We start from the raw sequence: 14336 nt of genomic DNA on the forward strand, positions 1-14336 counted from the left end.
ACCCTTATTCCTGAAGTTTTCATTTTAAGGTTTTTGGTTAGCTTCTTACTTGCTCCAACTCTTATTGCCTCTTTAGGCAGCAGGGATGTGAGACAGTTGCCATTGGTTGTTTTTGACAAGTGTCCTGGGGAGAAGGCTGTTTGCAGTGAGGGAGCTCTGAATCAGGTCGGATCAAGACCAGGCTTGCAAAGTGGAGATTTTCAGGGAACGGCAAGACATGTCAAATAGTGACAGTTCTGTGGGGCTAGGACTTTGGAGAATTCTAAACCTATTCTGCTCTAATTCCAAACCTTTTTCCCCTTAGTGGTTGCTAGGCTGCCAGTTTTCTGGGCTACCATGATTGTGACGCTGTTGGTTTTCAAGGCTACCATGGAAAATGGGGGAAAGGAAGATGGATATAGGGCAGTTTAAAATGTCCCACATCTCATTGTTTTTACTCAGCTGTTTTCCTGAGTAAATACTTCTAAGGTTTTTGCAGGCTTTTGGTTAATTTCCAGAGTACTGGAAAAGTCGACTTGGATAATTTTTGCTAGTAATCTTAATGCCTGTATGGAAGAGTGAATTTTTGGAGTTCATTCAAAAGTGCTCATCTTCCCTATTTGTCATTGATGTTTTAAAAATGTTAGACATATAATTTCTTATGTTCTCTTTCTTTTGAAAAAAATTAACATCTCACATTTTTATTATTAAGCCTTGGGTACTTAGTCTGATACAGGAAACAAACACATTTAATGAATTCATTTCGGTTTTCATACTTAATGTATTCATCATTTATTTATTTTGCATTTACTGAGCATTTGTTTACACTGTATTGGGTAATGGAATATAGCTAAATAAGGCATGATCCCTGTTTCAAGGAGCTCTGAGTTTAGTGGGTAAGATTCAGAAAAAAAAAATCAACACCTATAAGAAAGTGTGAGTGTTAAATACAAAGATCTACTAGAGGCTATAGAAGATTCATCTTTGGATCACCCTCGGGGCCTGGCACACCATCATCAACATCATCATTATTTTTGTCTTTTCAATTCAATTTCTATATCACAAGCAGAATGATCTTTATAGAATGCAAATTAGGTCATGTCACTGTCATCCCTGTCTCTCAATTCTTTCAGTGATTTTCATCAGGCATACGTTCTCGGCCCAAAATCTTTCTTACAGCCTACAGCTGTCAGAAATATCTGGTATGTTTTGACCCTCTAACCTGCAACTCATGTTTTCATGGCAGTGGCCTCAGTCCTCCTGCTCCTTGAACATGGCACAGCTGTTTCTTATCTCGGTCTTTACATATATTGTTTCTTTTCCTGGGAATACCTGTTCGTACCTCTTTGCTTAGCTGATTTCTAATCATTCTGTTATCTGCTTAAATACCACTCAGAGTAGCTTCCCTAATTACACGCATCCCGTTGTGATTTTTACATTCTTATTTTACACTGTGCTTTCCACCTAGAATCTTTATTACAGGATTTTCATGTTTGTGTATTTGTAACTGTATATTTTTGTGAATATTTTATCTGTATTCAGCTAGAATATAATCTCTGTGAGGATGAGAGTCCTTTTGCCATAGGATAACCTTAAAACTTATTTTTATTTATTTATTAAAAAAATTTTAATGTTTATCTTAGAATGAGAACAAGTCGGGGAGGGGCAGAGAGAGAGGGAGACACAGAAACCGAAGCAGGCTCCAGGCTCTGAGCTGTCAGCCCAGAGCCCGACACCGGGCTCAAGCTCACAAGCCGTGAGATTGTGGTCTAAGCTGAAGTCGGACGCCCAACCAACTAAGCCACCCAAGCACCCCTAAAATTTTTTTTAAATGTTTACTTATTTAGAGAGAGAGAGAGAGAGTGTGTTAGCAGGGGAGGGGCAGAGAAAGAGAGAGAGGAGGACAGAGAATCCCCAGTAAGCTCTGTTCGGTTAGCCTGGAGCTCAAACCCACAAACTGTGAGACCGTGACCTAAGCCGAAATCAAGAGTCAGATGCTTGACCAACTGAGCCACCCAGGTGCCCCATCATTGTATACCCTTAGTTAATATTCATAAATGAAACAATCAGTCAATACAAGGCATTCAAGTAAAATATATATTGATCTGAATTTAGCTTAGGGGGTGCCCAGTTCTACCAATAGTAATGCTTGTGCAGTCTCAAAGGAATAGTACATGTTAGTTGGATGAAAAGGGATGGGATATTCTAGGATGGTTACAGTAACATTATGTACAAAGGCCCAGAAGTGTGAGAAAATAAAATTTAGGAGAGTGATTATCAAATTTTTTGGTTTTAGTATTCCTTTACAGTCTTAAAATTGAGAATTCTAAAAAGTTGTGTTTTTAATGCAGGTTATGTCAATATCTGAGAAACTTAAAAAAACATTTAATTGACTTAAAAATAACACTAAAGCTACTACATGTTAATCTAAATAAATATCTTTTCTGAAAAATAACCAAAAAGAAAATGGTAACAAGAGTGGCATTATTTTACATTTTCAGATTCTCTTAAGTGTTGGGCTTAATCAGAAACAGTGGCTAGGTTCTTCTGTCTCTGTCTTCATTCAGTCTGTTGCAATGTGTTGTATGTTAGTTGCAGTCTATGAAGAAAATCTGACATCAAGTAAGTGGTTGGAAGGGAAGCACATTTTTAATAGTCTTTTAGACGGTTGTGATATTCTTCTTGGTATTAAGCCAAAGCTTAACGTGTTAGTTACAATATCAAATGAGAAAAGGTGTCAGCCTACTTTTGTCCTATATTACATTAAAATTAACAGGTTGCTTTTGTGTTCTGTGGATGTTTTATCCTTGTATGATTTTGTAACCTCATGTGTTGGTCATTTTGAAAATACTGGGTTATTGAGTTAGAAAGATTTTCCAAATGGTGACATGTTCATTATACAATATTAGAAATCATTTTCATTGTTACCACTATAAAGTTACCAGCAAAGTCTTTCGTAGGAAGCTGTCAAACCAGTAGAGGCAGATACAAATTGTATAAAATTCTAAAACTTTGCTTTAAAGCTTGAACTTTATCATTGGCAACAAACACTGCCAGTTTCCTTTGAAGTGACAGGCTCTGAGAAAATTTCAGCCAAATACCTAAGCCTGAATAGCCATAGCTATTCAAGGGTGGGGGTTAATTAACTTAGCCAGGGTCACACAGAGAACAGGTCTTCCTGATTCTGTTATATTGTATTGCCCCGTGTATAAATTACTTGGGACTTGCCAAAGCATGTTCTTACAATAGTGTATTGTGGTATTTTTCCTAGAGAGCATGAATGGTTTAAACAAGATTTGCCCAGTTACTTATTTCCTGAAGACCCCTCCTATGATGCTAACGTCATTGATGATGAGGCTGTGAAAGAAGTGTGTGAAAAATTTGAGTGTACAGAATCAGAAGTAATGAACAGTTTATATAGTGGTGACCCTCAAGACCAGCTTGCAGTGGCTTATCATCTTATCATTGACAATCGGAGAATAATGAACCAAGCCAGTGAGTTCTACCTCGCCTCTAGTCCCCCAACTGGTTCTTTTATGGATGATAGTACCATGCATATTCCCCCAGGCCTGAAGCCTCATCCAGAAAGGATGCCACCTCTTATAGCAGACAGCCCTAAAGCAAGATGTCCATTGGATGCGCTGAATACAACTAAGCCCAAATCTTTAGCTGTGAAAAAAGCCAAGTGGCATCTTGGAATCAGAAGTCAAAGCAAACCATATGACATTATGGCCGAAGTCTACCGAGCTATGAAGCAGCTGGATTTTGAATGGAAGGTAGGAGATGGCAGTATATTAAGATCATTTGTAAAAGGTTTGTTTTTTTGGTTTTTGTTTGCTTTTTATGTTTGTGTTTTTGTATAGTAAGCTGTTCTGAACTACTGAGTTCTTAGGGTCAATAGAAATTTTGATTTAGATACAAATTTTGTGGTCATCTTGCTTCTGGATGATAAACCCCATTTTCCTCATTAATGTACCATGTACATTCAAAACTAAAGTTTAAGGATGAAGAGTTGTCGATGCTGGGGACCTCTGATATTTTTGAATTAGCGACTAGCATTCTTGGCCAAGAAAGAGAACATCATCAACCTGAAATCGCCTGAGAAAATTGTCCATCTGTTTTCGCCTGCATCATAGCAATAAAAAGTCATGTGTCTTCAACGATGCTATGTTTAACTTTTTGTTCTCATTTCTTCTTTTTCCCACTAACTATAGCAGCTAGTGGTCAATACAGATGATACCATCAGGATAAATTTCTTCAGTCAACAAATACTTTTCTCTAGGTTGAGAAGATCTCTTTTATTTGTATAGTGCTTTTAATCCTTAGTTATGGTATGTTTTTCTTACTCTCAGCCCCCAGTTTTCCTTTTTTCAAATTAGTGCTCAAATTCATTATAAGTCTATTTGAGTATAGGTGGAAGGAAAGGCATTTTTTCCCCCATCTCAGATATCCTTTTTCACTCTTGTTCCTTTCTTGAAAGCTGTGAATGTATTTTTAAAGGAAGAAGAAAAACATTCAAATACACCATGCATATATTCATTTGACATGTTTGAAAAACCAGTCCTTTTCATTTTATTGGTACATGAAATGAATAAACAAAATAATATTTCATTAAAATCATTTAAAAACATTTCTGAAGCAATTCAGTGAAAAGAGAGACATTAATGTCTTTAAAATTCCATACTGAAAAAAAGTTTGAACTAACTTGACAGATGTTTTGAAAACCCAGGATCATCTTTTTTCTGAGCTGCAGTTGTCTTATCTTCCCAAGGCAAATAATACTTCTTCACAGGATTATTGCAATACTTAAATTCTGTGACAGTACCTATTTATACTGCTGAATGCAAACCATTAACATATTGGTTCTTTTTTATTCCTTCTACTCCATATTAATAGGGAGAAGTATTCAAATTGAGGCTGGGTAACCAGAATTACTGTTGATGTGTTAGAGTGGAGGCATATCTAGAATGAGGGCTAAGACACTCTATAATCCCTGTGTTCCCTTTAGGTTTCAGTTGCTCTGCACACACAGTACTATCAGTAGAGATTAAGTCAATATGAAGCTGTTATGTAATATATATTTTAAAAAAAAGGTCATTCAGGAATTCCTTTTCTACCCCACCTCTATCAGTCGTGGCTATTTGCAATAAGAATAGGAAGATATTTTGTAGTTTGTTATTTTTAACATTTTTCCTTAAAAAAAGATTTCCCATTTTAGGTAGTGAATGCATACCATCTTCGTGTAAGAAGGAAAAATCCAGTGACTGGCAATTATGTGAAAATGAGCTTACAACTTTACCTGGTTGACAACAGAAGCTATCTTTTGGACTTTAAAAGCATTGATGGTAAGGAAGCTATGCAGGCATGAGCTCTGAGAAGATAAAACTTGGCGCTAGTTGACAAGATGTTAAAATCATCTCAAAGACATGGTGGGTAGGTCTTCTGTACTGGTATTTTAGTAATCTAGAGTTAACTAAAAATGTAAGTGAAATGAAAAGGATTGAAGACATGTGGAATATCTCTATTCCAGCACCTCTTCAAAAGAAGTGCCTCCTTAGCATAAAAAAGTCACTTAAAGTGCTGGCTGTGGGAGCAAAGTAAGGAATTACAGGGAAGTAATTTTTACCTAAACTTGGCTGATGTTGTCAGGTTCTTTGTCACATTTCTCCATTCATATGTTACTACCATTAGGGTTGTAATAGCTAAACTTGCCTATTTATCAACTTCCCTCATCCTGGTTGGCCAAATGGGCCTTTGCTTGGAGTCAGCCCATTTGGTCTGCCCCAGATGTCCAGGAGACGAAGGAATTGGGAGGTGGTCTGGGTTGTGTCTAAGTACTTAATGTGACAGAAGTCAAACCTTCACGAACCGAATGGGGTTGTTGAGTTCAGAGGGCCAAGTGGGATAAAAACAGTAAGCCATGGGTTAGGTGCCGAATGGACAAGAGTAGAACTGAGTTCAGAGTTGGGGAGGTTGTTTTCAACAGAATAGTTAAATTTCGTTCTTGAACTACCACCAACGATAGCAGTATTTATTTCGTCCCTGACCACCATCATCAGAATTACCCAGCATTCTTACTACAATGCAAATACTTGGGAACTACCCCCGTATCTACCAAATCAGAATCTCTAGAGGTGAGTCCTGGGAAATTGGAAGTCTTCACTTTTAACAAGATTTTCCTTGCCCCTCCTCCAGGCAATCAATTGCAGTGTGCACTGAATGTGCAGAATGGCAACTTTTTTTTTTTTTTTTTAGTGATACCTTTTGTTGGTATGTTGCAAGAAAATAATCCTCCAAGGATGTGCTTCCTTCCTATTGGTTATCAATTTGATTTCAAGGCTGATGCCAAATACTATACTGAGAAGGATTTAGGGGTGACATTTTGACCGTGTCAGTGTTGTGATTGGTTAGTGATGTCTTGTGACAGTGGGAGGAAAGGGGTATTGCCACCCCTGCTCCCCGAACTCTGAAACATGACATCCATTAAGTTGTGCTTGTTCAGATGTGTTTCCTCAATGTTCTGAATGTAGCATCTTCAGGGGAAGGTCTCAGACAAGTACACCTTTCATGTAATTTGCTCTTCTTTGGTTCATTTCAGATGAGGTGGTGGAGCAGAGGTCTGGTTCGTCAACACCTCAGCGTTCCTGTTCCGCTGCTGGCTTACACAGACCCAGATCAAGTTTTGATTCTGTAACAGCAGAGAGTCATTCACTCTCTGGCTCTCTTACTGGCTCCTTGACAGGAAGCACACTGTCTTCTGTTTCACCTCGCCTAGGCAGTCACACCATGGATTTTTTTGAAATGTGTGCTAGTCTGATCACTACTTTGGCCCGTTGATGATGTTTCTCTAGTTTGTCTTTGTTATTGCACTGTGAAAATCAGATATATTCTTAAAATCATTATTTTACTTATGGGTATCACATCCTCTGGAATACTGATCGAGCGTCATGAATATTTCCAGGGGACACTCAATGCCATTGACATTACTGAAAACAAAAAACGTCTGACATTTTATTTACCTGTAGACATCTGTAATTCTGTTTTGCCTATGATGAATTCATAGGCAGTATCTTTAGTAGGTGAATGTCGGTGAAGATTGTTAATTTGAAATTGTGAGTTCACTACAGATGATTAATGCACCTTCACCGGTGAACCGTCTCATCAAAGGATAGTTTGGCAACACCTCTTTGCTCTACTATTTAATGTAGGTAAATCCAGTTTGCTTCCTAAAAAGTGAAGCAGGCTTTAAGTTGGGTTGATGCATCCCATTCTCTTGCACAAGAAGATTAAAAAAAATAATACGGCCATTAGTAAATTAGTATTTAAATGTTGAAATCTTAAAGGCTTGTCCCCCAAATTTCAGAAGCCAAGTTCTTCTAGTAGCTTTAGCGTTTGCAGATACTGCCTATTGTTTAACAGAAGGGCTGTGGTCCTGAAACAGGTAACTGGTTTTTCCAGGTTCCTTAAAAACAGCTATAATCAGCTACTGGCTGGGAGATATCCTTGAATAATTATCTTAAGAGCCTTCAGTGTTCTACTCAGTGTTGGAACATCCAGAATGGCAGCAACTTTTGTGTTTTTCATAAATGTTATATCATTTTTAGAAAAACCTTAACATCATTTTAAAACATGCCTTCAAAAGTACCTTTCTCAAATTATTTTTGGCTCTATTTATTTTTGTATTTCACTAGGCATGATAAAGTAGACAGTTAAATGAAACAAAGCAAAATATCAACAGTCCCTTAAAAGAGAACTCTTATCTTTGATTGAATGTATGTGGTGGAGAGTTTTGTGTCTGTCCTGTTGTATCCCACAATGCTCATTCTTCATTTGAAGTTCAAATTTGTCATAGCAGCTGTTCCCCTCCCTAACCTTCCCACCACCATTGTCTTCGTTGTTTGATCCTTAGTGGCTGATTGACTTAGCTTTTTTCTGGTTCCCTTTCTGTGTTCTCTATCTTGGTTCTAGCCATCCAGTTTGAAAACACTGTTCTGGCCCTAAGGGCTTTTGTGTACTTCCAAAGCTTAATAGTCTCTGACCTTGACTGTTGAGGCTGTTTGGGTAGGGAGGCCTTAAACATTTAAAAAACAAAAACGAAAACAAAAAAACTCTCGAATAAATGTGTGTTGTTTACATATATACAAATATGTATTCACACACCAGTGCTTTTAAAGGAAAACCAAACAGTTTCTTTGTTTTGCCTTGTGCAGGTTTTATTTTTTAAAGTTTGAAAAGAAACCTATCTATATACAGCACAGTAGATAATAATAGCTCATTGCTTATATTGTTTTAGTGAAAGTATTTAATTTTTAAATTATGTGTAATTTATCTAATTTGTATTTATCTATTCATTTGTTTAATGTGTTGTAATTAACACTCTCATTCACCTGACTTACCCCAGAACAGATTAAGCTCTTGAAAACCAAGTTTCTCTTTGCCAAAAATGATGTTTTCTACCAAGAAGCAAATGAAAATGTTAGGATAAGTTCCTCTTGTGTTTATGGAAGATCAGCATGTCTGTCTTTAAGTAGTTTTGAGTCAGGAGTTTGCAGTGTGTCACATCATATTGGTTTATAGGACTTTTTAAAAATGGTGTTAAGAACTTTTAAATCTGACTTAATATTGAAAGGAATCTGTTCACCAGTGTAGGAAAGAGGGGTGGGTTTACATTAAACTGTTTTAAGTTTAAGCCTTTGAAAGACTGCCATCTAGTGGCGTCAAAGGGTACTTTCTGTAGTTGTTTTTACAGGGAAAGCAGTCTGGCTGTGTATTTTGCTTAGGGCATAATTTTGGCCTCTCTAAATGTGTAAATATCTCTTTTGGGAAAAACAGGACCGCCTCATAATATTTGCTTGACTATGAATGGGTGACCTTAGAAATAAGGAGTTAATCTGAGGAGTCCTATCCCCAGGGACAAAATCTCTAATAATTTTGAAGGTGGAAAAGCAGCAGCAAGGACTACAGTGGCATTTTAGCTCTGTAAGTCAGATATTAAAAACTTACATCAAAATTATTTTATATGGATGTTTATCATGTTTATTGAGAATTTAAAATATTTACTATTTTCACACTCTGATGGTTACCTGTTGAATTTTAGGAGAACCAGGGTTGCAGTTTGGGTTGTTGTATGCTTAAATTTTAAAGTACAGCTACTCTGTGAATCTAGAAGGTGTAGTAAATTGCTTTGTATAGAGAAGATTGCAGGGGGCTCAGTCCAGCTTCTATAAAAGGGGCTAGAACATTGTCCTAGGAAGCTTTTGTTGCTAATTAGAAGAGGGAAAGAATCAGTTGCTAAATTCCCACATTTCAGTCTTGTAAGCTGGTTAACTGTAGCTGTGGTATGTGGTAGTTAGATCTGGGATAGGAGGAATTTCCAGTTAAGATTCTGGAGGAGAGGGACGCCTGGGTGGCTCAGTCAGTTAAGCATCTGACTTCAGCGCAGGTCATGATCTCACAGTTCATGGGTTCAAGCCCTCGTCAGGCTCTATGCTGACAGCTCAGAGCCTGGAGCCTGCTTTGGATTCTGTGTCTCCCTCTCTCTCTGCCCCTCCCCCAAGTGCTCGCTCTCTCTCTCTCTCTCAAAAATAAACATTAAAAAAAAAAAAAGATTCTGGAGGAGAGCTTCCTATTATTAGGTCACAAAGACTTAGTCACATCATGGAAATGGACTCCATAAGTTCTACAATAGCACTCCCAAACTGATTCCCTTGAGGTGGTCTGCTGAAAAACGAGTCCGTTGAGCAAATTTGGAAAATGTTACATGTTCCTCTCCTGCTTGAGGATGACAAGAGATTATGAACATTAAAGACTCTGAAACGTCCTTCAGTGAAAAAAAGGAAAACCATTTAACTTTAACCCTGCTTTGCCCAAATTAACTATATTTTAAACTTAATATCCTTTGGGAAAAGGCAACTTGGGAAAATACTTTGTCCCAGGTTGCTATAATTAGAGTAGTTAAGAATAGAATTAAGATCTCTTTTCTCATCAGTTGTTGGAGAGAATATGGTTCAAAATCAGAAAAATTTCATTTTAACCTGTGGATAAATGCTGGACTAAACAGAATTGTGTGTGTGTGTGTGTGTGGGATGTGTTTCATAGCACCTTGATCTTCTTAAATCAGGTTGTGGTAACTGTTTGGGAACAGAATTTATTCTGTGTTGTGTTGAGCTGATAGCTAAAAAACCTTAAACAAGATTACTTGTAAAAGAAAAGGCCTAAGAGACTAGTGACTAAAGGCCTAAGAGACTAGAGCTTATGGCTCTGTGGGCGGTGAGTTCAAGACATTGATTCTCAATTTCCAAATGTGTAGTCAGTGAACATTTTGTAAATACTTTTATATAGGACATCATATTTGGATCTGATTGCTGTTATCTTTTAAGGTAGGAACTATATAACATCTTGGATTGAATAGGGAGGTAGGCAAACTATTTGAAGTTGGGTTTTTGTTTTGAACAACAGACTTTTGAGACACTTTTGTAACCTCAAGTGTTTGCGTTCCTTGATATTAGCCAAATATAAGAAGAATATAGGAGCCTAAATTAATCAGAAGTAATGGTATTTCTGTGTCAGGGAATTGGCTGTATGTAGTACAGACAATTCTCCATTTTCTGCAAATAGGGTTCCCGTAATAGTCACATAATTGTGGGCTTGCTTTTTCTTCTCTAGCCAGTTTGTACTCAGGGAACATAAACTGGTTTTTTATAGTAGATGAGACATAATTGAGAAAATAATCATAAAAAAAAGTTACAGGTTTTTTGACTGTTTGAATTTGTTGCTTCTAATGTGCAGTATGCTCAGTTAATGTAAGCACTGTATCTTCCATTTATAAAGTAGAAAAGCTTAGAATGTGCCTACCATGGACACTGTATCTTTGTCTATTCACTGGTTAAGAATTTAAATCCTGGTAATGGCTGTGAAATCTCAATATCTAAATGCTAAACATCTTCACAGTTTTGTCCTTTTTCGTGTTTAAAGACCTCCACCTTTTCATTCTGGCATTTCTTTACCTGGTCATCCTGTCACTCTGTGGCTTTTTAAATGGGGAATGTAATTTATTTTAATAATTCTCAGAGGCTCTATTAGAAACTCTGGATGAGGGATATGTGCAATGTTAGTAAGTCACACCTATGTTGACCTCAGTTTGTAACCTCTAAAGTGGGAGGAAAAGACTAAAAGGCCTCTGAGGTACCTTTGAGCTTTAAAGTTCTGTCTTTGCCCTTTTTTTATGTGATTTGTGTTAGTGTTCCCTTTGTATATATTTAGGGGTTTTATAGTGTGAATGTTCTGTATTTGTTCCGTGAATCATTTTAAAGGTAAATACTTGAAAAAAAAAATTAATATAATTGCCCTCTGGAATACAAATGGCAAAAATCATACAGAAAACCAAACATCATATACACTTAGCATAAGCAAAATATGACTAATTTGAAGTGTTGGAAGTGTTCCAAACATTCTTATAGTGACTTTTAGATCCCCAGACCATATCTATTAACTTATTTAGTACATTACAGTAACCTTGCGAGGTAACCATTTTCCAGATGAGGAAGCAGGACCACAGAGCCCTTCAGAAAGCTTTAATGCCATACATGTATTCAGCGATGATCATGGCTCTGTGTATGCCACCTGCCTCCAGGGGAGACCCGGTGACTCACTGAAACATCTGAGTAGCTGAGTAATAAAGATAAATCAGATAGATTGCTTTTGAGTCTTAGAGTGACATAAAATAGTCTTAATTGAATATTTCTTAGTTTAATTATTTGAACTGGTTGATTGTACTAACTAAATTATCTGAAGTATTTATGATTAGCATATTGATATTTAAAAGTACTTCTGAGTTATTGAGGTGCTTACAAAATACTAGAAAAACTTTTAGGCATGAATCATTTTACTTAGATAATTCTAAGTAGCACAATCTTTAATAAAAAGGAAGACTGGCCCCAGCCCCTAACTTAACTTATCATAGTTTTTGACTGATATCTGAATTGGGCTTCCCTAAATTTCATATACAGATTGATAATTTTTCATTTTGTATGTGTATTTAGATGATTAACACTATTTTCATAGAGTATATTTCTCTTCACAGACTACCTAATTATGGGCTTGATAGTCTCCCAGATCTTACAAAACTTTAAAATGTAATTTGTTTGGTGAGCTTTCAAAAAGATATGTTCCTTAAACAAGTTGCTGGCATCCTTACTAGCTCTTCCACATATAATCGTGATACATTTGATGCCACTGAACAGAAATAGCACGAATAATAGCACTCACAGTCTAGACTGGCTTGCATTTGAATTGAACTTTTTCAGCCACGACCTGATAAGAATCAGGCTAGGTCTCAAAGTTAGCAAGCAGACTGGGCTTTTAGTATCCGTGGGAGCCAGTGTCCGTGTTTACCGCCAGCCTCGTACAGCAGTGCCAGCTTGTGGCCGTGACTGTGATGTGACTTTCAGTAATTACCGTTTATATCTAAAGCAGTTTAGCTCTTAGGGAAGTAGCTTACGATGATTCGGACAAGCAAGGTAGGTAAATTACATTTAAAGTGCAATTAAGGAAACCCTAGAGTAGTGTCTTTTTTCCAGGACAAAAACTTCAGTATTTGTAGAATATCCTAGCATGGAAATTTTTCTGAACGTAGATAGAATTTTGAGGAGGTTCATACATGTGACTTTTTTGAAGGTTAACTACTGTGTGTTGATTTAAAATTTCAAGAAGGAATAGGAATGTTCTCTTCAAGGAGAACTGCATAGTTAATTTTTTGCTGCTAACGTAAGCATTTATTTTTCACGGCCAAAAATGCCTTTTCAGTTAGTTTTGTTAAAAAGAAAGGCCATTCTTCAAGATCAATGACATTTTCCGGGATGGAAAAAGAACTAGATCCATTGTTGTAAACAAATACACCTTAATTGTGCCTTCTCAAATTAGAGGAATAGTCATAATGAGTCAAAAATTTGAACTATCTTTTTTCTAATTCCTCTCCTTTTTCCTTCCATCTGCCCTTCACAGATGGTTACTTTGCTTTTTTGCCTGTTTGTTTTCAGGCTCCTGTGGCCAGGCCTTCCCCTGTCAGAAGCTGTTCACTGGATGTATTTTTCTATTCCTTTTACATTGCTTTACTTTTTAAGTCACTTTGGCAAAACGTTGGCTGCTTTCTCATGTTTTTAAAATTAATAGCAATCTTTATATTTCAGCCCTTTAACATGTTTGTGAAGGCAAGAAATAGTGCAGAGCAAAGAACAAAAATCTAATTTGGAATCTGATTCTCGGTTTGGTTGTGTTTTCTCATCTACAAAACGTGGACAATAACCTACCTCACAGATGTGTGAGAAACTGAAGGCCCTCACTTAAATACAGGGTTTATCATCCTATTTAAGGTAGGATCCCTTCCTTTTTTTTTTTTTTTTTTTTTAAATAGGTATCTTTGATACTGATGGGATGAGTATCTTGATTTTAGCTAAGTCTTATGTGGTAAGAAAAAATGTTTAAGACCACAGTTACACCAACATACCAAATTATGGTATTTTAAGTGACTTAAAATTTCCTGAAAATATCAAATACTCAAATGTCGAATTTGTCTTTTGTAGCAACATGTATTCAGAACTTCTTAAAATGTTGGCTGAATCTGCCTTAATGTACCAAAACACAGCTTTCTTTCAAGACTGTTCACAAGTATGTATGGCTGTATAATGTTTTGTGTGTTTAATGTAAAATTGTTAGAGAACTGTGACCTCTAAGCATAGTAATCTAAAAAATGTTTTAAGACGAACTCCTGTGTTCTTTGTCATATATGCTGAAATATCATACAGTGGGTTTTAAGTGCAACAAATAAAACTGAAAGTTGATAGCCATTAGGTTATGACCATGACAATCAAGAAAATACAAGATTGGCTATTATTCCAAAAAATTTTAAGAGTATCCTGTGTTCATTCTTGCCTAGCCTATCTTTGAAAAAGACAAAAAAAAAAAAAAATCCCATTGGCTGACACATTGACCTGTTGAAGCACTTGGTAACCTATTAAAAAATCTTTTTAAAACTGTTGAAATTGGGATCATTTTTTACGATTTCGGGAAGAAAAAGAAAAAAGCCCTGACTTTGAGTGCTTTTGTGTTTTAATAACCAGAGATTCAAATTTCAGTTTTGTTTGTAAGGTATTTTTTGTGGGTGTCGAATGATCAGTGAGAAGGCTCTGTCTTCCAGTAACCACGTGGTGAAGCTGTCATCTTGAACTACATGGCACTTCATACTTCTAGGTTCTCCCTGATTCATATTTGCACTGTGCGTATTCACAGGTAACAAACACAAAAGAGAAAAGCAGCCTGATTGCTTATAAGCTTTTTTCACAAGATCAAATTAAAGTCTC

At 36.6% G+C, this 14336-nt stretch overlaps 1 protein-coding gene across 9 annotated transcripts in view; it reads left to right on the top strand.

The window, feature by feature from the left end:
* PRKAA2 (protein kinase AMP-activated catalytic subunit alpha 2) overlaps positions 1-14018 on the top strand; it is an 85126-nt gene extending 71108 nt beyond the window's left edge. For all 9 annotated transcript variants that reach the window (XM_086717086.1, XM_086717083.1, XM_086717092.1 and 6 more), the window contains 3 exons: positions 3251-3755; positions 5198-5324; positions 6578-14018. In XM_086717086.1, the coding sequence (XP_086573212.1) occupies positions 3251-3755; positions 5198-5324; positions 6578-6816 (871 nt within the window). In that variant the 3' untranslated portion in view covers positions 6817-14018. The remainder of the gene's footprint in view (positions 1-3250; positions 3756-5197; positions 5325-6577) is intronic.
* The last annotated feature ends 318 nt before the right edge of the window (positions 14019-14336 follow it).

This window comes from Puma concolor, chromosome C1 (genome assembly GCF_028749965.1).
Source record: "Puma concolor isolate L17-30 chromosome C1, mPumCon1.1.hap2, whole genome shotgun sequence".
NCBI lineage: Eukaryota > Metazoa > Chordata > Mammalia > Carnivora > Felidae > Puma > Puma concolor.